This window comes from Brienomyrus brachyistius, chromosome 9, assembly GCF_023856365.1.
Source record: "Brienomyrus brachyistius isolate T26 chromosome 9, BBRACH_0.4, whole genome shotgun sequence".
Lineage (NCBI taxonomy): Eukaryota > Metazoa > Chordata > Actinopteri > Osteoglossiformes > Mormyridae > Brienomyrus > Brienomyrus brachyistius.
This window is the reverse complement of record NC_064541.1, coordinates 15,924,455-15,950,088: the sequence shown is the minus strand read 5'-3', so window position 1 is coordinate 15,950,088 and position 25,634 is coordinate 15,924,455. Positions and strand designations below refer to the sequence as shown.

The following is a 25,634-nucleotide window of genomic DNA, read 5'->3' as shown; positions in this document are numbered from 1 at the left end:
TCCCCCTCCCTGGCTCACAAACGGAGCAGAGACCCTAAATGCAGCTGGGGGAGCCTTCAAAGGCGAACCGTGACAGTTAAATAGACCCCTGGGGAAAAAATTCACAAAATTATTCCGACTGCCAAATTCTAACCTCACATCTAGCAGACGAAAAACGTGTGTCTGAAAACACAGAGTTCTACCTTTTGACTGCTGATCAGGGCTGGCAGACTGAGCTTCTGATTGATGATGCAATCTAGCTTTAAATAAGCAGGGATGGGTCCCTCATGCTTTTCTTTATAATATTTTCATTTTATGATATATTTATATTGTCATTTATCCATCTATTGGGTCTATTACTGGGCCTAAGTGTACCTGGACATGGTCGACTGCATTACTCATGTATTATACTGTCAGCAGAGTATTTGCTGTACATTAATACTCTTAAAGATGGATTACTTTGTAATAATGGCTAATATCCGGGCAGCCAGCCCACAGTTCGCTGGAGTTACGTGGCCATTTACCTTTAACCGTTAACCATTGGAGCAGAAGTTCTTTGTTAGATCTCCTGTACAAATTCTCCTACTCACCACCCTGCAGAGAAAGCAACATGAATTCCTTTTAACCTTACAAAGAAGGTTCTGGCTCGTAAACCCGGTCCAGGCACCTTTGCTATCTGGCCATGATATTGTCTATTGGGATATCAGATTCTTTTCACTTATTGCCTTTCAGCAAAAAAACTATGTTTGAGAAAGCTCTGCACCTATTGGTCAGCCAGAGCAATGAAGCTAATACTTGCCAAAATAAAAAAAAAAAGGTAGTTAATCCTTTGTTTGGCATTCGAGTGACGATGACGGCCAGCTTCAGGCTTGTCGTTCTGCCTAACCTCTGTTGTGTTCTGTATGCTCTTGAATGCAGCCCTTCTAAGCAGACGGCACATTTGGTTCTGCGAAGGAGGCTTGTTGACTGGCGAAACAAAGATATCCTCCCCTACGTTTCCAGGAAACCCAAGGCCATTCTCACACACTACTCCATTTTGTCTTGTGACACAAGTTAAGCGCAGCATGGTTACACTCTGTTACATTTCAAATGCTTTTGACTTGTGAGAGTCTTGTGAGAAGATTTTTTTAGCTTGGTGTCTACGTACATAGTACATACTGCAGGTATGACATTATGGAAAAATATTAGTTACACACACCTCTCAAAGCAAATATCCAGTGTATAAACTTCATTTCACAGTGTAGTTTAAAGATGTGCAAGTCCAGAAATCTGTAATGTGGCGTAAACATTGGTTTGATGATCACGTGCTCGCAATGGTCCTTGTTACCGTCCTTGACCTCTGGCTCCGGATTACAGCTTACAATAAGAGCTGTAGCCGTCAGTAATGCAGCAAACCACTCCACCCACGTCTGTCTTGCCAGATGAACTGGAACACTTTCCGTAGCTCGTTCAGCACGTAGCGCAGGAAAGTGTGTCTCATGTGAGAAACATGGAAATAGGTTTCTGCCTACCAGACGTGCAGAGATCAGATAAGCTTCAGAGGAGCATCAGCGTTGCAGTAAGGCCACAAAAGGGTAAGACTGAAAGGCCTGTTGCCACCTGGGTTTGGTTTGTGTGAAAATGATTGCTGGGCTTGAGATTAATATTGAGTTTTTTTTTGTTTGTTTTTTTATCGGAATGTTCGGTTGTGAAAGAAATTTGACACTGCGCTGCTGATTAATAATATATTTGCATGTCACAATCAACACACTGGACACCAGACTCCTGTTTACAAACCACGACCCCACGTGTTCCCCATAGCACCACTTTCCTTCTGGTCTTCGTCCCGTACTGTGAGCACTCACACCGCTTACCCAGAAGCCCCTTCACCACGTTGAGATGCCCTTGATGAATGTACTCACTACGTGACTTTGTCCACGGCGTGTATTTGTGCTAATGACAATATTACCAGGGAGGGTTGATTAATTAGGTGAAAGAGCTTGACATCATCAGACGCTAATGGAGTCGAGATATAAGAAGTTATTTATGTGCGGCAATTTAAAAAACAAAACTGTGCACCGATTGCCTTCTGCCTGAGTTTATGGAGAGTAGCACATCTACAAATACCGCAAGGCTATGCACATGTACAAATAGATGTCGAGTCCAGTGCACAGAATGCTAGCGTGTGCATGGATCAGTTGGATGGATCGCGACTGGGCTCCAGTGGTTGAGGGTAATGGACTCAGATTGCTGCCTGTCAGCGCGCTGGCCTTCCACAGGCGGTTACGAGGGCCAAGTGGCAAATGGGCCCGAGGAGTTCAGGGAGATGTGGAAGCTCGGTGCAGAGGGATCTACAGAGACAGCTGCATGGTACGTAAACAGCAGCATTGGGTTTCGGGCACCTAGGAGAACATGTCAGGCACAGACACTCATCACTCGGCCACTTTTTGCACGTTATTTGCTTTATACCTCCTCGAAGCCACCCAAGATGATTTTAACTCGATATTTATGTCAAAATGTACTTGTACGTTTATATTAACCATTAATCATTTTTTTGAGCCACAAGATATTCATTTGAATGAAATGCATTTGTGTGATATATAATTCAGTACTGATATAATCAATTTGTGTTATTATATTATATATCATTATTGTCCATCCATCTTCCATAACCACTTAGCTGCTTCTGTCAGGTTATTTTGCTGTAAAAGATACCGGTAAACGTGCTGATCTTCACATCATCGCCACGCCACTTGTTTCAGGGACTGATCTGAATTTCCTGTCACAGCAGGACTGAACGCTATGAATAGAAGTCGTTTCTGAGAAGCATGGGCATTAAAGAGCAGGCTCCGGAATTCCCAGCAGGATCCCACAGCCATGAAACAGTCAATCAGATCGGGAATTTTGTCATATGTGATTCCGGAGCGTGTGCTGTTTCGGTGAAATGCTTTAAACGGCATTTAAGTGACTTGATTTCTGTTGGCTGTGCCTAGCGATGCACTACATGGTACAGATTTGTGATATTGACTGCATAACACGATGCTCCATTCGGTGTAAAATGGATGCTTCACCGCTGCCCTTCTGCATCCCCGGCCGGGAGCGGGTGGCATTGTGCTGTCGCGGGTTTGTTTAAGCGCATCCTGCGTGCTGCCTTCATGGGGGCTGACGGCAGACCTGCCCGAGGAGCAGACGTCCTCGCTGCCATTCCCCAGTGCGGCTGGGCCACACTGTTCCACCGCCCACAGTGTGAAGTGAGCCGGAGGGGATGCCAGCTTTGCCCTGCCTGTTTGTGGGCATGTTCACTGTACCCTGCCAAGGAAGGTCACTATGCCCAGACACCCCTAGGGTACTGCCCCCCAAACACCATTATTAGGCAACTGACAATAATAATATAATAACATGAGTTTCCATCTGAGCGGAAATTGACCCCCCCGCCACCCCCCACACCCCCCTTGGCATAGCAACAGGTGTTTTCAGGCTTATTTTAGAAGGTGGCTCTCATCCCTGCATGCCCCCTGCTCCCTCTTTAGATTTAACCACCAACCTTTACCCTACTTCTTTATCACTCACTTCTCTGTTTTTCTCAGTCTTTCCACCCTTTTCTCCATCCTCCCTTCCTGATTTCATTAAAGTTCTGGATTTCTCTCTTTGTCTGCTTTATCTAGGTTCACTACAGTATTGTAGGTCATAAGTTTAACATAAAGGAACACAAATGCTCATAAATACAATTTTTGACAACTGAACATATTTCTTGCAGCTTGACAGATGGTCAGTTCTGCATCTTACTGGGTTTTACTGAAAACGGTTGATTCATATATTGTTCTAAAATGTATCATAAATATAAAATGTTTACTGCTGATACAGTCATATCATTGTACATAGTAAACACTCTCCCATCATATATTTGCTTATACTGTATATTTACCACTAATCAGAATGGAAAACAATAATGTAAAGAATAATGTAAAATAAAATTATTAAAATTATGTAAAATAAAATTATTAAAATTATGTAAAATAAAATTATTAAAATTATGTAAAATGTTATTGTTATGTTTGTAAAATTGTTATGTCAACTCTGGTGCCATTGATTTTCTTTAGAAACCACAGAAACTGAATCCACTTGTGTGTAATAAATGTGTTCTACAGATATTCAGGCTCAAAGACACACATGTCCGTTTTACCATAAATGGAAAATACCATCGCAATCCAAGTTGTGAAGCAAGTGGGACTCAAAAAGTAAGTAATTTGATAAGAACATGGTAAGAAATAGCTAGAAAAGCCAACAAAAACCCAGTAACGGTTCTAAAGATTCTGTATTCGGAAACGAGAACAGTGGTAACAATTAAACACACGGAGCAATCAAAACCCCCAAATGACAGTTAGTCAGAGCCAAGCTGGACAGTAACAGTGGAATCTACACTTGGATTAAACCAAAGATACTTGGCATTGACTATAGGTTCTGTTTGGCAGAGGTATAAATGCCATAGCAACCATGCAACTTGGTATAGCTAGCATGAGGTTTAGAGGGCAGAATGCTTGCAGAACAAAGCACAGGGCATCCTGGAAGCAGATCTGCTGCACTCCACAACAGGCCTGGGAGTTAGGAAAAGATCCTGCCGTTCCAGCAGGACAATGACTCAAACAATCAGGAATGGCTTACAAATGACTGTTCCAGAGTGACCTAGTCAAAGCTTTTACCTCAGTCCAATACGGGGGTGTAATTGATAACTGTTCTTCATCAGCTGTGGCATAAATCTTCTGCAAAGAATCCTGGCTGTAATCTCCGTCGGTGGTACCAAATATTTGCTTAAGGGATCAACTACTGATGTAATCTTTTTTTCGGTCATTTACAGTGTTGAGTAGGCTTGACATTGTTATATTGATCAGTGGTGGAAACACCTAAAATAGGACGTTGCGATTCCATGTTGCAATAGAATGAAGTGTGGTCCAAAGGGGTTTAGCACTTTTTATAGCCATTACACATGATGTTCCCGGTGTACTTTCCAGGGGCGAGTGGAATGTAGGGCTCTAATATGCTTCATTTTCACTCTGCGGGCCACAATGATGGAGCATGCAATCTCTCAGCAGCAAACAACAGGTCAAGGGCTCCTGGCAAGTCTCCCAGATGTAGCCGTCAGAACCTACTGAGATACCTTAAGTAATGCCAGTTTGGCCATATAATAATAATAATAATAATCTTCTGCTTTTGGTACAATCATGCTACAAGTCAGACAACCTTTGTGGGATTTGCGCTACATTCAACCAAAACATGCACTGAGGAAAGGCGCATATCACCCATCTGTAAGAAACATCTGAATTATAAGCTTAAGTTTTGTCAAATATGTTTCTGCACAAATGCTTGATGAACAGATACAGTAATTGCATGAAATACATGAACCGTCATGGTTGATTAATGACGAAAGAATATGGGATCAATTTGTAACTATTACTTACGTTTCTGGTTAAATAATACATTAAGCAAGCATGGACTACTACATTATGTGCACCCCTTCCAGTAAAGTGTTACCAGACGTCATTGTGTGGACATCATGGTAGCTGAACTCTGCTCTGAAGACAGGAATAGAGGACAGACTTCTTCAGTTCACAGATCTTGTCCTTCACCATGAGAATAGAAAACATGCCTCGGCATGTCAAATGGGTTTTGAAATTTCAGGGAAATTGCATTAAAGATTTCGGTTTTGTGTAGGAATAAACTGAAATGTGAACTGCAGCGTGCACAATTTTGAGAGTGATTTTCTTAAGGGTGGTATGGTGGTTTCACCCCCCCCCCCCAAGACTTTGGGATCCAGTCCTACCTTTACTTTGTGTGTGTGTAGATTCTTCTAAGTACAGTCAACTCCCTCCCCACACACACATGGTGGAAGCGAGGGGCGCAGCCCTCCCTCTGCGATTTGGAAAAACCACGCAACATTTTTCGGCTCCCTTAGTCTGCCTGGCTAACAAAGGGAAGTGTTTCGGATTTAAATACAGTCGAAGGCACTAAAAAGGCACAACAAGATACGAGGAACACGCGCTAGAAAGATCACTGCGAGAATCCGTTCCGTTCTTTATCATGTGAGAGGCTGCCATGAACACGCTTGGCGTCCTCCAAACCAGCACTGCTCATATATGTCATGCATTTATAAGTTATTAAACATAAGTGGTTCATCTCTGGCTTTTGCAAAAATCCCAAACATGTTTATGTGTTATGCAGGCCACGCGAAATCTCAAAACCATCATGGGGAAAATTGTGATGCAACTGGGTCGACTGTACTCCAGTTTCCTCCCACAGCCCAAAAACATGCAGTTGGGGTGGGGTAGGGTTCTGAATTAGCCATAGTATGTGATTGCCAGTGCGCGTGCCCAGGGAAGAACTGGCAGCCCATTCAGGGTGTCCCCCACCTTGTGCCCTCTGCTTACTGGGACACATGCCAGGTTCACTGTCACTCTCTACAAATTTTCCAAATTGCTGCAAGTAAGAATAACACCATAGCCAGTACTACAGAAAAAAAAAAGTTTATTTATTATCATGTATAGAAAAATCAACCCATGGGGTTTCATACAAAAATAACATTTTGTATTTTATTTATAAAATAAAAAATTACGTGCCAGTATCATTAATTTGCCCAAACATGAAAAAACAGCAATGTCTTCTATGTTTGTCCCAAAACTGAAATGGTCTCTGCAAAAAGCCCATGGAACACAAATATCAAATATACACCCCTCATCCTACATTCATAGATGCCAAATACAATCATCTCAAGGCAGCTACTTTCATTGTAAGCAATTTAGACTGGCATTCTTCCCTTTCTGATGTAAATAAACAGCATGTTAGTCATTTTTGTTCTATAGTTACTGGATTTACAACTGTAACATCATGTAACATATCTTTCCAAATCAGTCCAAATCTTTGGAAGACTAGAAATGTCCTTCCACAGCATGACAGATAAGAAAGTGCTTTTTTTTTTTTTAAATTCACAATAACTTATACACACAAGTTTAAACCAAAGATGCATTGTGCTGTCTAAACAAAACAAAACAAAACACAATAATCAACATGCAATACATTAACAAAAACGTTACATTTTCATAATATGTTTTTACTGCTTGCTTTCTTAAGCGGTTTTAACAAAACCCTGAATCCTGTTATAATGCAAGATTCACATGGAATGACTCGGTGGGCGTTAACACGGACGGGCAAGACAGAGAAGGCAAGGTTACTGGCTTCAAGCTTTGAGAAGATATTTTTAAAAATGAAACACTGTTCTGCATGAAAATAAACCTTGAGGTATCAATATGGCAAAAAATTGCTTATGGTCTACAGAAAAATCTTACATTGCAGCTTTTGCTAACAAAAAAATATATGTATGCCAACTCTGTCTCCACAAACAGAACTGTTAAAGCCTACGAATACTTCATATAAATGCAGTGTTCTATCCACGGCCTTTACAGGACGGTCACAGACATGGTCATCCCACGACCAGTCCGGTATACCAGCTTCCTCCTCTGTCCATCGGGGGCGAATCGAACCATCAGCACAATGCCCCCACTCTTGTGCCCAAACATGCCGGACTACTGCTGGAGTTCCAGAAGAATGCAGCAGTTCAGCAAACCTGCAGCAGACAGCCACTGGTGGGACGTTCCTCAACAATCTATGGAAGGAGAAACATGGAAACCAAGTTAGGGCACATGCAGGATCTGCCAACGGGGAAGCTCTTAAAATTCGTATCTTTACGTACCTCGGAGTAAGCGGGTGGAGGGGCTAAGTGGACCCGCGGGGCGTGAATGAAGATAGGACTGTCGCTGCCGTCGTAGTCGTCCAACAGGGGGACGAGGGGCGTGTCAAGCGACTCGTCACGGATGATGTCACTGTAGCTGGGAGGCAGGGAGGACATGGTGGTTGACCCCCAGCTTTTGGAGTGAATACTGGCCTCCTGGCTGCTCATGCTGCTGCAACGGCTGCTGAAGCCACTGTAAGGGATGGTCCCGATGACCAGAGGTAACTCAAGGGACAGCTTGTCACTGCCGGGGATGTGGACATAGATCTGAGGAACAAAAGCAGAGCGGCAATGTCAATGACAGAAATATGAAGTCTAATCTAGTACAGGAAATATATAGAGCTTCTCCATACAACTGTCAACAGTTTCTTCGAAGGCACGGAATACAAGCTCACCATGAGGGTGTACTCCACTCGGATGATGTCGCAGCCCAGGATGGAGGGCATGATCTTGGGCACGCGGATGCTCTTTCCTTCCCAGGCATCACACATGCCAGAGATGATGTGGTTCCCCCTCACGGAGGATAGCTTCTGCCGCCAGACCTTGGTGCGCCCGTTGGCCTGGTACATGTGCTTGGCGATGATGGCGGCCTTGGGGATCACAATGCGTGAGCACGTGTTCTCAAACTTGGCGTTGACGTTGATGTATTCGCCCTCGCAGAAGCCTCTGCGGTCTATCTTGGCCTGAAGGGCAACCTGTCCATCTGGAATGAACATGCAGGTCACCTTCTTTTCTTTCATGCCACCTATGGGAGACTGAAGGGGGGAGAGAGGAACACACGTCATATGATATACCATGCATACTTCACACACTGTTTCATGTCTGTCATAATAACTAAATAAGTCATCCAATATCTTTATCAAAGACGCACAAAATACTGGCTAGATCTTTATTATTACACATGACGCGCAATTCTTTGCTGCCTTATTTCAAAAATGTCTCACCAGGAGGTCATGTGTGTTAATATCCAAGGGCTCTTCAACCTCAAATTCTTTTTTACACTCCAGGGAAGTCTGGGATGGTCTCTCCATCACGGCCTTCACGTAATACTGAACGGAACCAAATTTCCCTTTGTAGGATGAGACCAAACTCCTGTAGGAACATGACAAGAGGACACACTGTATTCAAAACTGACCCAGACAGAAAAACACAGTTCAATTACAGCTCAGTCAGATCTCAGTGATACCTACCCCTGCTGAGGAAGCTCAAATCCAAACATGTATTCATATTTGTTTCCTGGTCTGAGAGTAACGGATCCGTCTGTATCTATTGATGGAGAACAAAAGCATGTTTATTTACATGTTTTCTATTCAGCTTTGTAAAACATGAATGAGTTAAGCTGGCTCTGTTGCTAAGCCAAGTTCTTATGGAAAGGTAGGCCAAGGAATCCCCCCCCATCCACTGCCAATTCCGTTGCTCGTAGTCCCCCCCCCCCTACCTTGCACAAATTTACATGCGTAAACGCCAGTAACTGTATCCATTCTGGCAGCGTTCAAGCTGCTATCTTCTATTCTGAACAGGTTTGATCGCATCCCAAAAGGCTTACCTCTAGGCTGGCCGTCCAGGTAGAGGGCTTCTTCGTATTTGAGGTAGTCGACTGCTTCCCGGCAGCGTTGTTTTCCTTTGCTATAGTCCACTTTAGCACATCCGATGCCGAGGACTCTGACTGCCGAGACTTTGGTCACCTCGCACACCTCCACCACGATCCTCCCAGCCACTTTGTCCCCGCTCGAATAGCAGGACTTGCTAGCGTCGCTGAAAACGATCTCGAATGTCTTCACTTTCTTTGTCATGACAACCATAATTGCCTTCAGTGAAATGTATGCGAATCTAAAAAGAGGAGAATATTCACGAACTTTAGTTCTAGGTAATTGATGCCGGATACTCTACTGCATTTGAATGGCGTTCTGGGGACTTCGTTTTGATTTCTCCAGTGATAATGAAACAAAACAGCGTGTTTTTAGATGCTATCCCACTGCTACGTGTGAATTCGCTTTGAACGCTGTAAACACCAGCGGTTTATATATGCTCAGGATCTTCCAGGGAACCATCGCGATTGTTGACCACTTTCAGTTGTGCACGTGGAGTTCGGATGCGCAGCGTGGCTCACCTCGTGCACAGCACTGCCATTGGTCGAAAGGCGTTGTTTGTGTCATTCTCGACCAATCTGCAGGCGAGTGTGGCGCGTGGACACCTCATGCCTGAAAACAAGCACGGGGTGGAATGCTACAATCAAAAGGAGGGGGCAGAAAGTTATTGCCAGCAAAGAAGGAATAAATCAAGGAGTGCAGATGACCACGTGGCGAAAACTCCCCCTATGATGTGCTCTGGCTGGCAACTTCCCAGTTTCTTCAAAAACATCGCGTGCTTTACGGAAGCGATCCAAAAAAAGCGGATGGTACTTGTTGTTTAATTACCTATGAGGCGTGAATGCTGACCGCTATAGGAGAACTTTATATTTTAGAGCAGTTAGGAACATTTGTTTTCCATGAAGATCTCATCTGCGCTTTTGGTCAAAACAAGCAACGTTTGTCTGGTGCGAACGATGGTCAAAGGATAATAAGAAAGGCGAAATTGAGACATCTTCTTTTGGTACTCTTGAGTGGATAGCAATATGGGTAATCCAGCATACGCGCAAAAATCATTTGAAATGTTTGTTCTTTTAACAAGAAAAGTGTCCCATTCTTTTTTGAATAATTATCCCCTGCTGTGTATATTCACGTTAATGCTTGCCAATGCAAAGTTTAGAGATTCATCAGTAAACTGATTCCGGGGCTACCAGATTTGGTCAGCTGGCTGGCGTGAGACTTTCGAGGCACAACTGCACGATCATTTACTTATATTTAACAGATTCATTACCTTGTATATAATCTGTAGGGTTTGCAAACTGATTTTGATGTAGCTAATCCGAGCTTTATAATGGAATAATATAGATTTGCCGTAAAATTTCTTGCGTGAGTCTAAAAGCGTGACAGTTGGCAGCCTTGTGATTAATCGAGTAGATTTTTTCAGAATACCCCCCCCCCCCCCCCATTTCAGAATGTGTTGGGAAAAAAGGGAATGTCAGTGTAGACCTATATTTCGGAAACCCCCCCCCCCCCACCCAGTGTTCTAGTCAAAGGTATGCCCTTGGGAATACTGTCACCCAATGACAAAATTAAAACGAAAAATACCTCAAATTTATAGTATATTTTACTTGTATTGCAGTAATTAATTAACATCCTAAAGGAACGTAATACTGTTTTCATGATGAACAATGCCTTTTGGGGTCATAATGAAGGAATGTGTCATGTATAAGCTATATAATATTGCGTTTAGAGTAATAAGCTTTACAAAACAAAAAAAATCTTTTAAAGATATGTTGTGAACGTCGTTATGGGCTCTCAGGTGATGAAACATTGGAAATATACCCGGGCCACTATGCGATCTGCGCTTGGCAGCTACAAGCTGCAGTTTCTGCGATAGAGTGTTATCGCATGTGTCTGCGGTGAAGGAATTTTTTGTGAGGACGCCCTCTAGTGCTCGGCCGTGGGAGGCTACAGATGGAATACGCTAAGATTGGTTTCACTGGGTGTATTTCTGAAGTTCATTGCACTGTTGTCTTGTGGCAGGGTTCAGACCTAAACGTGTCTTTGTACTTTTACTGCCAACTAAAGATACGGAAAAGTCATAATAGACAAAACACTGTTCGTTGCCATTTATTAATAAACACACATATTTAATATCTGCTTTTGAGTAAACTCATTTTAAATATTCTCATCAGCTATCACCAGAGTTTGTTCATTTATATAATCAAAGTACATTATATATAATATTTAGACATGGATGCTGAAAATTTCTGTGAGTCACTTATCGCATATATTGGATTTAGACACAGCCGTGCTGTACTATTTACTCACAGATAGATTGTCACCACAGAAGCCTAATACACATAAACGATATTAAAACGTTCCAGTACAGGTTAAAAATGATTCCCTGGGGGCCCGAGGGCCAGACACAAAAGCCAGATTTATTCTGTATATACCAAAATTACTTACATTTCTATAAAATAATCTTAAATACACACAGACATGCGTAAAAGACGAACCTGCAAAATGACACTGTACATACTTTATGTATTTACACCATCAACTGCTGTACTTTTGACATTCGGTCAAAAGGCAGAGTCTCCTTCACGTTGGCCCTTGAAAATTCCCAAGGCCTGGCCTGAGAACATAAGCATGCTGTAGAAACTGCGTGCACTTGAGTCCCAGCCTTACAGTGACACGTACAAGATGTACGTCACACGGAAAATACAGTTGAGCCCTCGTGGACTTTTCTTAGGGAGTTTGAGCAAACGCATGTTCCTTCTGTGTCTCCTTTCCTTGCACATGCTCTTCGCTGTTCCCAAGGGACTGCAGGCAAATCTGCAATTCTCAAGTTTTTCAAGAGGACCAGACTGGGCCGATCCATCCATCTTGCGACCATTTAACTAGTATTGGGGGGGGGGAGGGGGGCAGGAACAGATCTTTGGCAGTGTAGAGCAGTGGAGCACCTTGGATGAGATGCCTCACACTAAGCTGAATGCAAGTAATAATAATATTAATAAATAATGCAAATGCAATGAAGAAGAACAAAATTGTCTATGACGAAATCTCTTGTTGGCAGGAAGTGGTGGAGGAAATAGGAAGTGAATTTGGTTTAGTGGGAGATTATGCACAATGCAAAGACAGCAGAGGTACCATGTTGCCCGTGAGAACAGCCAGAGTGAGAGTCACTGAGATGGGACTCGGGTGTCTGTTAGCCCCACCTAGGAGCAGATGCACTTTCTCGGGGTCTGAGATCATGCCGCGGGCATCTTCCAGCGCTGTCACGGCAGCGGCACTTGCGTTTAGGTCACCAGTCACCAGGAGGTCGAACAAGCACGCCTGGAAGTATATATCCTGTTCGGGGAGGAGGGTGGAGCAGTGGGCATGGGCGGCTGCAGGTGCAGACAGGTGGGGGGCCGGGAGCCGCTGGGAAGCGGGACACCCCCAGACGCACAGCTGCAGGTCCTGCTCTGACGTGAAGGAGTTTACGATGGCCAGGGGGGCGCGCACAGAGAGGCCCAGCGAGCGCCCGCTCTGCCTGACCACCAGGGTGGTTCCGATGTGGGCAGCCCAGATCTCAGCGTGACGTCCGGGGTCCTGGCTGCTCACCTGCAGGCTGTGGTGACCCCGTCGCTCACCGTCGCTCACAGAGCCGTCGACGAAAGCCAGCGGTACATTGTCCAGCTCGGCCTGGTAGATCTGCTGCTCGATGCACTCGCGCCAGTTCTTGAAGATGATGGTGATCTGTGGTGGGGGATCGATAAATTATAGTACCGATATTAACACGTGTCAAATCATTTCCACACATAAATGACATGTCCGACACTTTTCATCACTTGGAAAGAAAGGGGTATTTTCTACACAATGACACGTAATGTAGTGGCAGTTAAACTGGAATACAAAAGAATAGTAACATTTGTGTACTGTTATTTTTTGTACCTGTCAAAAGCTTGAGTATGTTTTCTATAAAGTAAGATTTTTCTTGTTTAAGGTCATATGTTTTTTCTGTAAATGCTTCAAAATGAAAATGTAATACCAAAGGAATTTCTTTAAGTCCCATGCTGATGATGGGATTTGAACTAGCAATCAAAGGTGGAGCATCTTAACCACAGAGCCACTCACTACCATCACTCTCAGGCTTGGATTCCTCAAAACAGCCATCATTTGCCTTCACTGAAGCATCCAGTTAAGATTTTTTAGCTGGAAATCATGCTCCTCTGTCGAGTTTATCCCTTACAAGGGAGACTACAATGATCAGGCAGATAGGGTCATAGGTTTTAACTGTCCTTCGCCATCATTCTTCACTCGATAGTTCTTGAGTAATTTAGAGGAGAATTTTTGTAATTATCTAGCTGAAGAATAAAGACTGATGTAATCTTGATGAAATGGCCTGCTGTGATAACCAAGCTAGATGAGACTGCATTTGATTTAGTAATCCATACATTCATCTATCAATGCATTCATCAGTCCATCCATATATCCGTTCATCCATCCATCCATCCATCTTAATAGAACAGGTAATGAAAGCATAAAGTAATCAGTAACACTATTACTGCCCAGCTCTTGGACTAAACCGGCACCAGTTCTTAAGTTGTTCCATATTTTCAAAGATGGGTACTCAACTGGAAGGGGAAAAAAAAAAATAAAAAATTTCACCAAACACGGGGCAGGGGAAAAGCACGTTAAGGGCAGAGGAGGGCACACACCTTTGTGAGCGCTGTGGCGTACATCCTCCCTGCCATGGGGGTGCTGGTGGCCTGGACATACAGGAACTCGTTATCCATCAAGGGCCAGGCACCTTGCACGGCACACGTCTGGAAGTCATCCAGGAAGGTGCGTACGTGTGGGTCCCCAAACACGCCACAGTGCAGGTACTCAGGGGGGCGGCCTTCCCGCTGCCGGAAGGTCCTCTCGTACAGGCAGGCATCCCCAGACAGAGGCGCCTGGGGCAGGGGGCGGGGTTGAGCGGTGGGGCCACTCCTGGGGCAGTTGTGCTGCATGAGGAGGTCCTCGATACCCTGCACGGCTGAGTGGTAGGCCAGGTCACCCCGACACGCCCGCGCCGTCCGACGGGTGCACAGGGCATAGGAGCGCAGGGCACTGCAGTAACCCGCGCTGCCTCCCTCTCGGCCCCCGTCAGGCCCGAGAGCAGCTACAAAGTCCGAGTTACACCTCAGGATTCGACATTGGGCAGTGGCTGCAAAAAAAGACAGCAGGGTCTGGTCGTCTTAAATTAAACTTTTCATTTCCCAGCATGCACAGCAACATGGCTGGATCAGGCGTAGGCAACCTAGGCAGCTGCCTAAGCGCCCGACTGGCAACAGGGAGCCCACACAAAGCGATGAAAAAATATTCATATATATTCTCAGTGACGAAAAAAAGTTAAGCACGCAGAAGTAATGGTCCGAATTGGATGTCATTTGGTACACGTGCAGACCCGCGATGGGGAAGAAAAGTGATTACGTTTGCAAGAAGCTGGCACGTCTAGTCACCAGATACAGAGGATTCCTCAGGGATGAATTAGACAGCATCACCTGCACTTAATGGAGTTCGATAGGGGTCGCATTGTGGGTATGCATGAGGCCGGGTGGTCGTATCGCGCAGTTGTCCGCCATGTGGGGCATGCAGATGTCACAGTCACCCGAGGTTGGAACCAATGCCTATACGTAGGCTGCCGTTAACACCAGCACAGTGACGGCTGCGTTTGGAGTGGTGCCATAACCGGGAGGCATGGACTGATGACGAGTAGCATTGCACTATGTTCAGCAGTGAATCTGCATCACCACAGGTGACCTTTGTGTGTGCATATACACCGCGGGTAGAGGACCAATCCTGCCAATGCTGTGGAGAGACACACTGGCTTTACTCTCAGCATCATGGTGTGGGGAGCCATAGGGTATGACATCATGGTGTGGGGAGCCATAGGGTATGACATCATGGTGTGGGGAGCCATAGGGTATGACATCATGGTGTGGGGAGACATATGGTATGACATCATGGTGTGGGGAGCCATAGGGTATGGCATCATGGTGTGTGGAGACATAGGGTATGACATCATGGTGTGTGGAGACATAGGGTATGACATCATGGTATGGGGAGACATAGGGTATGACATCATGGTGTGGGGAGCCATAGGGTATGACATCATGGTGTGGGGAGACATAAGGTATGACATGATGTGGGGAGCCATAGGGTATGACATCATGGTGTGGGGAGACATAGGGTATGACATCATGGTGTGTGGAGACATAGGGTTTGACATCATGGTGTGTGGAGACATAGGGTATGACATCATGGTATGGGGAGACATAGGGTATGACATCATGGTGTGGGGAGCCATAGTGTGCCCATACTGCCAACTCAGTTGTCTGTTTGATCTGATATAATAATCATTGCGATACAGTCACATGACCTTTCACCACACGCAGATTCATTTAATTTCCACCTCTCCGTCTGGGCGCTTAACTTTTTTTGGTCACTGAGTGTGTGTCTGTATTCCTCTATTTATCTTTGCTATCTAACCATGATTAATACAAATATTACAGGTAGAGGGGGGCAAATAATATTGCCTGCCTAGTGTTCTGTGGTGACTTAATCCGGCCCTGTACACTAACATTTAAAAAAAGAAAATGCAGTCATGAATCTCCAAGTAAATTTTCTATATTATTTTTATTCAGTTCCTGTCATAAGATTTCAAATGTTTACCTTGGGAACGGCACACGTGATCAAGCAGGACTGTTCCAATGATAACCCACTTCCACGACAGCTGTGTGTCCCTATAACCGGCAGCTGGCTTCCCCATTCCCATCCATACAGATCCAGCCCGAGACGGTTACTAGCTCTCACCGAAGAAAGCCTGCAAAATTGACGCAAAACTTCAATGAGCCAAGCGTCCACAAGGGGGAGACAAACCCAGACGGAAACAGGTACTCGAAGTCTCGCCAGGCTGAACTTTGCTCATGTTATCTAATACCATTTCACAGTATCCTTTTTCAGAAGTATTTATGCATTTCAAATCAAACAAGTTAGTTTATTTATTAACTATTGTGATGTCTTGATTTAAAAAATATCTATGAAAAAGGCCTTAGAAACAGTAATGGATAAATAATTTCTTAAATTAATTCTTAAATAAATGAATATGAAGTCTTACCGTTAGTGTGTGTGCAGAGGTGTGTCCGGGGGTTTTTACCAGCCATCAACGGGATTCAGGCATCTTCTCTTCGTCCTCTTCACAGAGGCGAGAGCAGGGAGGAAGGCAGAGCAGAACCGAAAGGTCAGTGTGATACACACCCCTGCATTTTGCTTCCGAACGATGCTGTGAATCATTCCTTGTAAAGTAGAAATATGAAGCTAGATTAGCCTTCAGCTATGGACTATTAAATTGTAAAAACTTCACAATTGGGTGTCATGGAGCATATTAGCTAAATGATTATAATTCTATGTAATACAGTGTTCAGGATTACCAAATAAACACAAAATAGTAAAAAAAAAATAATTATGAAACAGGATAGAGTGTATAGAACTATTTTTGTGCAAAAATTATAATTGGGAACTTTACATCACAGCTGTTATTTGAAAGCATCGGTGTCTAAATGATTTTTATCGGTAAATCATATACAGTCATGTGACGTGCAATTTGCCTGTGAACGTCTTTTCATTCTGTAGGCCCAGATGTGCAGCCGCTAGCAATCACGGAAACCCGAAGAGCTCACCTCCGCAACGACATGACATATCAACTACACTTCATGCAGTCCACTCCAAGGTTCTCGAAACCACGCAAGGCGCCAGCTTTCACCATGTTCCTTCAGGATTCAGCGATAGAAGGTAAGTGAATTTCCAGCCCAACGGATGGATTCGAGAAGGGATAGTAATTTTGCAATTTGGACTCTCTCCCTGTCTGTTTGCTGAACTGCAAAATGCAAACAAAAAGCCGAAAGCGGCCACGCGACTCGCCTCTGCTGCTCAGCGTTGTCCTTCTCTGTTTTTCATGAACTGTTTTGTGCAAGTCAACATTAAATAGCAAAAAAAAAAAAAACTGCCGTAATACAGACTATTTAGATTTCAGTAAGTTGTATGGAAAAGCTACAGTCAGGTCTTAAGGAGCTCGCAAAACAAGAAAAAAAAAACTTAAAAAAAAACCTAATTTGAAAGAGTCCATCATTGCCCGCATATTCCTTTCTTTCAGCGACAGCGACTACATGGACAGACAGATGGACAGATGGCCGCGCACTGCTGAATTGACAGGAACGCTGGTGAGCCCTGAATCAACAGCAGCATCCTGTAGGGTTGTCCTTAGGTCCAATGTGATTACATATGACCTATATTCCACTTCACAGAAACTAAGCCCATGTATTAGCAAAAGCTACCATCGGTAGCACAGTTGCAGGGCAGAAATAGCGGACTCTAAATATATTCCTTTAGCCAGACACTCCCCCCCCCCCGCAGGCGGGTCCCTCCCTACCATGTGTTCTGGTCTGAAATACTTTCTACTCCTATGGCAGAGAGATGGACTCTGGGGTTAGGGAGCCAACCAACTGAAGAGGTATCGGCATGCATGAGGACATCCTTAGAGTGTCATTTCGTCATTGTTCAGTTACAGATCCTCAGAATCACTCCTTAATGGTTTCCATCAGCATACAGAAACATCTCCCAGCTGCAATGTAACTGTGTCACTGGTGTAGATGGGAGTTATATGGTAATCCTGAACACTTAATAATTTAATTGCAAAAGTCTGTTTCTTAAAGGGATGGATGAAGCCAAATTAAATACTGAGCCCCAATGCCCCTGATCATACACGTGCCATACAGCAGACATGCCCACTGTTTGCAGGCATGTGAGGTGGCCCGGAATGTGCGGCATGCAGGTGTGACAACACTTCAGACTGACACATTCATTTGTCACCGTTGGTACTGCTGTTCAGAACAGGTGACACCTCCGGACCATCAAACAGCTGACTGCTGATCCGCCAACAATGTTACCATTCTCATAGAATATAACTGTACTGTTAGGGCCTTCGCACTCAAGCCCAGACACCCCACGATGCCCAATGCAAAGTCACCCCCACTGCCATCAATCAGTCGTGATTTGCCGTACTTGCTGACACGCGTGTGAGGTGGGATATGCAGTGACATTACAATGAGGTCGGACACGCGTGAGAGGAGGGATCTGTTTACTGCCTGTCTCCCATTTCCAAGTCCTGTCTACATGCCAGTACTGAAAAACAAAACAAACAAAACAAACAAAACAAACAAACAAAACAAACAAACAAAACAAACAAACAAAACAAACAAACAAAACGGTTTCACTGACCTGATCAATATGACTTACTCTCCGCAACCGAATTGAATCCTAATTAGGAATCATATCAATTTTTCCAGGACTTCCAGGACTGTGCTCTCCACAGCAAATAATATCTTGGAAAATATAAACTGATTTAAATGTACAATCAATACCTCCCATCTTCTACAGTCTATTTAGTCCAGATCATAAATGATTATTTGCATCTAATTGGTGCATTAATTTTTTTAACAAGGGGAAATTACTTTTTTATTTATCCTAGTAATTTAATTTAGATCAGGTAAACAAGAATGATCCCACAAATAGTAATTCTCTGGGCCCAAGATATCAAACGATGCTTACAGTCATAAAATAATTGTATTTGTTCCTCCAGGCAAGGCTCCGTATACTGCTGGACCTGCAAGTCACAGCAGCCTCATGAAACATGCAGAAATGTCCTTGTCAAGCGGCTTACATCCCCCTATGTGTGAATTACGATTAATCTTCATTTACACTATAACCGGATTAGTCGTGTAGATTGCACGAACCATATAAATTGCATGAAATTGCTATTTTAAACATGAAACGACAAACATAAACTAATGGATAAAGTGATTATATGAATAACAAATGCCGCTCCGCCATGTCCGTGCGACATAGCGATGAAAGTTGTCGAATCTACAACTTTTTATTGTATCTCAGCACTCACATGACTCACGAAAAATAACACAATCTGCTTCCCTCGTAAAAACCGACCATTAAATGGAAACTGGTCCAATCAGTAAATTATTCGTACCTAAAATGGTCAGGAGATGTTTTTCTATACAGCAAAGACTTAACTAGATCCGTAGACGTTGCATCTTTCCTAAGGCAGTAATACGTAGCAAAAGAAAACTCACCTTTAGAATATTTTTTTCTAATAATAAAAATGTTAATTCGACACCACTACAATTTGCCGCATTTAAATTAACGGTTAGTCTTTTACTATAAATATATGACATCGTCAAAATACTTGAACTATATAACAGGCAGCAAGTAAGAAAGCAATATATATGAACTATAAATGAAAAAGGAAGAATTCAGAGTGTTAGTTCCTCTATGAAATAGAGACACTTAAAACGCTACGCAGGTAGTCGGACGGAAAGTTCATGCTGCCGTAACGACATGTCCCTAAAATAAAAACAGGCAAGATAACGGAGTGGTTTTATAACAATTTTTAGACAACTTGTACAAAATATGCCTTAACTGTATTAAATGTAAGGCTTTCATCCAATTTGCTGATCTCGGAGGCAGAAGCTGTGTCACGTGACACAGAGAACTGCGTAATAATCTGGGTTTTGTCATTTTCATTTTATCTATGGAGTAAATGAAAATTACACACGTAGTTCATATTTTGCGCTTACCTCAGTAAAGAAACAAATCCGATAGCCAGTCTGTAAGAGCGCACTTCTCGTTTGTTTACGGCTGCAAAATGACAGAATTCCTATAGGGCAGCCAGACTAGCTCCACGCAAAGAACGATCATTCAGTTGATAACACAGGTGTCAGTCACAAATCGGACCTTTTCACCAGCCGTTTTCTCCCCCCCTCCCCGACACCGGCTCTCGAATGACTGAGATTTTTGACAGAGTACTTCTACTAGGGGTATAAATCAGCCTCAGCGGACACCTGCTGCTCCAGCAACAACTGCTCACTTGCGCACACACTCGCAAAGAGGAGCTATTTTAAACTGTCAGTGACAGACCCGGTGCTATTTGCACCCCCTTCTTGACCAGTATATTTTCTTATATATATGACCGTACACGCTGAGTGTCCAGTTTCTAGCCCATAACAGGAATTTCTGAAAAAAAAATCTAAAAGTCAAAAAGTTATCAGACTGTCTTATTTCCCGGTTTCAAAAGCCTACAAAACAATCGAAATGTAGATTCATATTACAAATTCCCCCCCGCGCCTTTTCTGCACCGTCTGTGCATACAAATGAGGAAATCAGAAAGGACAAGAACAGGCAAGCAAACAGTGTCTGTTCTGTTATAAGTACGGATGCTAATTGGATTTGTCAGGAAAACTACAGAAGCACGTGTAGCTCGTCCTGTGGTAGGTGGGTGTCAGTAGACTGTTACTTTTATCTATTTAAAGCCGAAACTCCTTCAGTATAGTAGCAATGTGGACGTTGCATAAACTGGTATAATTAAATGCCGATTGTTAATAAAATAATATTACTGATAAGGGCTACACATATCAATAAAATCAACAACATGAATAATTCATGATTGCATCTTAATTTGAATGCATAATTAAAATGTATTTTTAGCAAGTCACATGTATTATTAAGCAACCTACACTTTTAATTAAGATGGAATGACCATATCGATAATAAGTTTTCTCCACTATCTATTGTTACGAAAAGCTTCTTCAAGATCATTTCTGGTGAAATTCCATTGGGAATTCCAGGAGTCACTTTACAGTCCAAACACACAGACTACTGACCCGTCTTCATATGATGTATGTTTTTATATTGTAATTTCCCGAGCTTATTCAAATCACAGTTCTTCGTATCTGTATTTTTTATTTCTACTAAAATTTTTGTCTATTTATTTACCAATACCTAAGATTCTTCAAGGAATATGTTTCATTTATATTGTTGGCATTAATGAGATTATGTGAAACCTGTCGACACGAAATATTCAATACCAGGAAATTTCAAAGTTTGATTCACGATTCTTGTTACTAGATCGAGGTTCATTTGTCGATAGCTGGAATTATATATACTTGTATCAAATGACAACTAGTGACATTATAAACCGCGTGTATTACCTTCCCCGTTAACTGAAATTAGGAAAAATCCGTTCTGATGAAATGCTGAAAAATGTCAAAATAACCAAAACGCCCATTATATTAGGCTAAATATATTTAGAGTTGAGAGTTTTTTTGTGTTTCATACTAGAGTAGTTGGTTAGTTGGTTAAAACAAAAAAAAAAAGTTGTGTTTGCGTGAGGAACCAAGTACGACTTTTCTGCGAGATGGGGAACGCTCAGATGCCTGTAATTCGGCAGGGAAACGACAGATGGACCTAAAACTTAATTAACAGTCGGAAGAACAATTTTATATTGAGAAGTCCAACAAATAATACTTTGCGTATAATTTTCAAAAACAGTTTATATTCGTAATTACTATATAACTTAATGTTTTATTCCATTTAAGCCAATTCCACTGGTAATAAATTCTCCCACTTTTATGTCTCTGTATTGTTGAACGTTAAAAAGAAACAACAAAAAAAAGTGTGCTCGCGAGATTACGTCAAATGGAATGTGGCAGGGCGCTATTGTTTTCATTTAAACAACTCATTTCGGAGAAAATAAAATGATAATTTTGTTTTTAAGTGTTTAATTAACACGTCTCAGGTTGGTTTGGTGCAACAAAGTTGCAGACACGTAAAGCAAATAATGTTTAAAATGTATTGTAGGATAAACCGCGGGAAATGCCCCGGGAATCATAGTCCTTTTAAGAGGGGCACCGTGCACGCATCAGTAAGCATTGCATTGTGGCCTTTGTTTATTGTGGCAGCGGAGGCGGAGCCCACCGCCGAGCAAGCAGAAGCTATTCAGGGTGAGGGGTCTATTGTGCGGAAGCTTTGGGAAAAGCGAGGAACGCTGTGTCCTCTGTGCTGCAGATTGCCCTGCTAGTTTTGTGCAAGTGCTGGAGTAGGGCAAGACGAGTTAACTGTAGAGGGACCCAGATTGATAACGCCTGATTTTTTCATTTTGGCAATTTAGAGGCAGATTTGCAAAGTTCTCTTTTTTACCTCTTTACATTGCATTTGAGTATCACACGAGCAACGGGTAGCTGTGCTCATAAATGGACGATAGTGGAAGGGTAATTAGTTTAAGGTAAGTGCTAAATGGCTGCATAATAAACTTTTTAGTCAATGCCTACTAAACCAATAACTAGCTCAAGGAAAGACTGACTGAAGCACGCGCGCGCCTTTATGAAAACCGATGTTCTCAGTTATTATATGGGACCTATTTATAATTTCTACTAGAGACGATGTCGCCTGTTAAATAGTCTGTGTTTTGGACTTTTACTGTGTTGTATCATTTGCAAAGTTTAGAGTTTTCTTTAGAGAATTTTCTTGTCATACTCAACAGATTACTGGTGTCGCTAGGAGACCGTTTCCCTAGAAACAGTTTAATGTCGCTGAGTTATTCATTAGCTTGCTCATGTTTGTTCTGAGTGAGGAATACGAAAGTGTACGACACAACCAGAAGACATTTACGCCTCTTTCTGGAAATATCACAAATAATAGTAATAATAAATAAACAAAAAAAAAACCGGTTGTTGTATTTGGCTCGTTAAAAAAATAACTTGGGAAGTTGGTAGATGAATCAGAAATACAGATATCTGTATATCAATACGCGAATATATAAAGTGTGTACAGTAAAAAAAAAAAAAAAAACACTTAGAAGGTATTTGTTGATTCTGTTTGACTGCAGGTACCCGTTGATGCTGTTTTTCGTAACATACTTTCATGATTCTTATTAAGCAAATCCACATTGTGACTCATGTGCTATGATTTGTCTTTCCTAGCAGAGAGGCACTTCTTAGCAGCTGCGCCTTGGCAATCATGGGAAGGATGGAGTCTGGCTGTTTCGGGATGCTTCCGTGCCTCTTTCTGCTATAGTCTCCCAGGGCCAGGCAGGTGCGGGACGTAGTGCATTGTTGTACCATCTCCTCCCAATATTGCACTCGTCCCGGCCTCCCAGACCTTTGGGAAACCCCTTCACCTCTGCAGGGGTGAAGAAGGGCAACTTTTAATTAATTTTGTTTTGAGACATTTCCTGGAACACCTGCCATGAAACGAATGGTTCGAAAAACAGAACTAAGGAGTCATTACGTCATTGTGTGGGGGGCGGGGCACAGATGGTTCAGTTTTGTAAACAAGTGAATTGAATGAACTTTTGCAGTTTGTTTTATAATCCGATTGTAACGTAGATTGGCTGATTTTAAATTCAGGATCTGTTTATCCATTAATTAAGCAGCACTTGTTTATTAATATGGTAAATTAGCAGCTAACAGGAAAACGGTGCACATAAAATTAAAAAGAAATAGTAAAAAAAAACAACATCATCATGTCATGTGGAATACAGTGTAGACAATGTTAAATTTGGTTTAGTAAATGTACCGATGATATGCTACTAGGACATTGTCTTGTTGAAGACAGGTTATTATCGTAGGATGAATGCAAACTTAGAAATAGTACAGTAAATGTTTTTAAATGCATTATTATTACCATTTCGCTTAGGAAGCTGATTCCGTGATCTGAGAAACACTAATGCTGTCCAGTTCCAATGTCCCACAAAGCAACAGGTATTTCTTTCATTGTGATCCTACGCTGTTGTGGACAGGCACCGTCAGGCTAGTCCAGCAAACTCATCAGTAACTGGGTGATTCCGCCAACTCCCACCATCCCCGTCTGACTGCTGGTTGGCAGACTGCCACAGCTGTGGGCCTCTGCCAGCTCCACCAGAGCTCTTCTCTGTGGCCTTCAAAGCCTGGATGAGGTGGCTGGGCTTTGCGGGTAACTGTGGAATCAGCCCGGAACACAAAGTGCCTTTTGGGGTCTTAGCCCCAATGATCTCCAATGAGAAATTCAAAAATGGCATAAATTGCATGAATGGCATTTTTCTGCTGTTACAGGAAGCAGATCATCTGAACATACATCTGAACTGAACATTCTTTTCCCTGTAGATTTCATCCTATAAACAACCTGGGGCAGAATTTCCTAATCCTGTCTGGAGCAACTACTAAAAATGCTGCTTTTTTCTTTCCAAAACCACTCCTTTATCTTTAAAAAAAGCGTAAATAACCTGGATGTCGCTTTTGATTGACTGTGGGATTGTGACATATGTGTGTTTCTGCCAGCTAAGTATAATATTTGGCAAATTTTTGGCCCTCAAATTAAAATAATAATAATAATATGCAGTGTAAATGGGGCAGCATAGTGATGCAGTGGTTAACATGCTGAGAGTAGTTGGAGTTACCAAAGTGTATGATGTGTGTGTGCCCTGTAATGGGTTATCGCCCCATCCTGGGTTGTTCCCTGCCTTGTGCCCTGTATTGGGTTATCGCCCCATCCTGGGTTGTTCCCTGCCTTGTGCCCTGTAATGGGTTATCGCCCCATCCTGGGTTGTTCCCTGCTTTGTGCCCTGTAATGGGTTATCGCCCCATCCTGGGTTGTTCCCTGCTTTGTGCCCTGTAATGGGTTATCGCCCCATCCTGGGTTGTTCCCTGCTTTGTACCCTGTAATGGGTTATCACCCCATTCTGGGTTGTTCACTGCTTTGTGCCCTGTAATGGGTTATCGCCCCATCCTGGGTTGTTCCCTGCCTTGTGCCCTGTAATGGGTTATCGCCCCATCCTGGGTTGTTCCCTGTCTTGTGCCCTGTAATGGGTTATCGCCCCATCCTGGGTTGTTCCCTGCCTTGTGCCCTGTAATGGGTTATCGCCCCATCCTGGGTTGTTCCCTGCCTTGTGCCTGTAGGCCCCTGTGATCCCAAACAGGACAAGCAGTTACAGAAAATGGATGGATGGACACAGCCTAAATATGATCAGCTGCACTCTGACATTGTTTGAGCAAATATAATTAATCACTTATTTTTTAAAAAAAGAAAGAATGTGGTATTCAAAAGGAAGAACAAATAAAAGGGGTAATATCAGCATACAAGGTGGATCCTGAGGTTCAGGGTGAAAGAAACCATTCAAATGACAACTGTGGGACTGTGTTTTGCAGGCATGCTGACCAGAGATGATTTTTTTTTTCTACAGCTATTTGTGCATGTAAAGTATCACTCGTCGCTGCATTCGCTAAAGGGCGGCTAGAATGTAAGAAGCTCGATACCAAACTTGCAGTTAGTTATTGTATTTATCTGCCTGGATGTTGGTGAATTACAAGAGAACAATATAGAACATAATCCATGCTATGAACTTTTTTGTCAACAACATTCGATTTATGCAATGAGTACAGCGATTGAACATAAAAACTCCAGTTCTGAAACAG

At 42.9% G+C, this 25,634-nt stretch overlaps 2 protein-coding genes and 2 long non-coding RNA genes across 9 annotated transcripts; 2 read left to right on the top strand and 2 right to left on the bottom strand.

Annotated features, from left to right (window-relative positions):
* Positions 1-6,460: 6,460 nt before the first annotated feature.
* Positions 6,461-9,792, bottom strand: txnipb (thioredoxin interacting protein b). The gene is made up of 6 exons (XM_049024524.1): positions 9,285-9,792; positions 8,929-9,004; positions 8,683-8,830; positions 8,134-8,493; positions 7,700-8,005; positions 6,461-7,612 (listed from the first exon to the last, which is right to left on the bottom strand). Exons 1-6 carry the CDS (start codon positions 9,538-9,540, stop codon positions 7,565-7,567), a joined length of 1,194 nt encoding a protein of 397 aa, XP_048880481.1. The 5' UTR covers positions 9,541-9,792; the 3' UTR covers positions 6,461-7,564.
* A 1,628-nt stretch (positions 9,793-11,420) lies between these two features.
* Positions 11,421-20,212, bottom strand: hjv (hemojuvelin BMP co-receptor). Of its 5 annotated transcripts, XM_049024522.1 has the most exons (7): positions 19,986-20,212; positions 18,946-19,000; positions 18,616-18,719; positions 16,457-16,533; positions 16,012-16,162; positions 14,013-14,503; positions 11,421-13,050 (listed from the first exon to the last, which is right to left on the bottom strand). In XM_049024522.1, exons 5-7 carry the CDS (start codon positions 16,112-16,114, stop codon positions 12,430-12,432), a joined length of 1,215 nt encoding a protein of 404 aa, XP_048880479.1. In that variant the 5' UTR covers positions 16,115-16,162; positions 16,457-16,533; positions 18,616-18,719; positions 18,946-19,000; positions 19,986-20,212; the 3' UTR covers positions 11,421-12,429. The 5 variants fall into 5 exon arrangements, with proteins under 5 accessions (XP_048880479.1, XP_048880480.1, XP_048880477.1 ...); XM_049024523.1 differs by lacking the exon at positions 19,986-20,212 and having other exon boundaries at positions 18,946-19,968; XM_049024520.1 differs by lacking the exons at positions 18,616-18,719; positions 18,946-19,000.
* Positions 16,441-17,577, top strand: LOC125748440 (uncharacterized). Its single transcript, XR_007399550.1, has 3 exons — positions 16,441-16,579; positions 16,972-17,130; positions 17,492-17,577. It is a non-coding gene; the product is annotated as an uncharacterized LOC125748440 (long non-coding RNA).
* Positions 20,213-21,239: 1,027 nt separating the features above from the next.
* LOC125748439 (uncharacterized) lies at positions 21,240-25,634 on the top strand. 2 transcript variants are annotated; one of them, XR_007399549.1, is made up of 2 exons: positions 21,240-22,187; positions 23,166-25,634. It is a non-coding gene; the product is annotated as an uncharacterized LOC125748439 (long non-coding RNA). The 2 variants fall into 2 exon arrangements; XR_007399548.1 differs by having other exon boundaries at positions 21,240-22,468.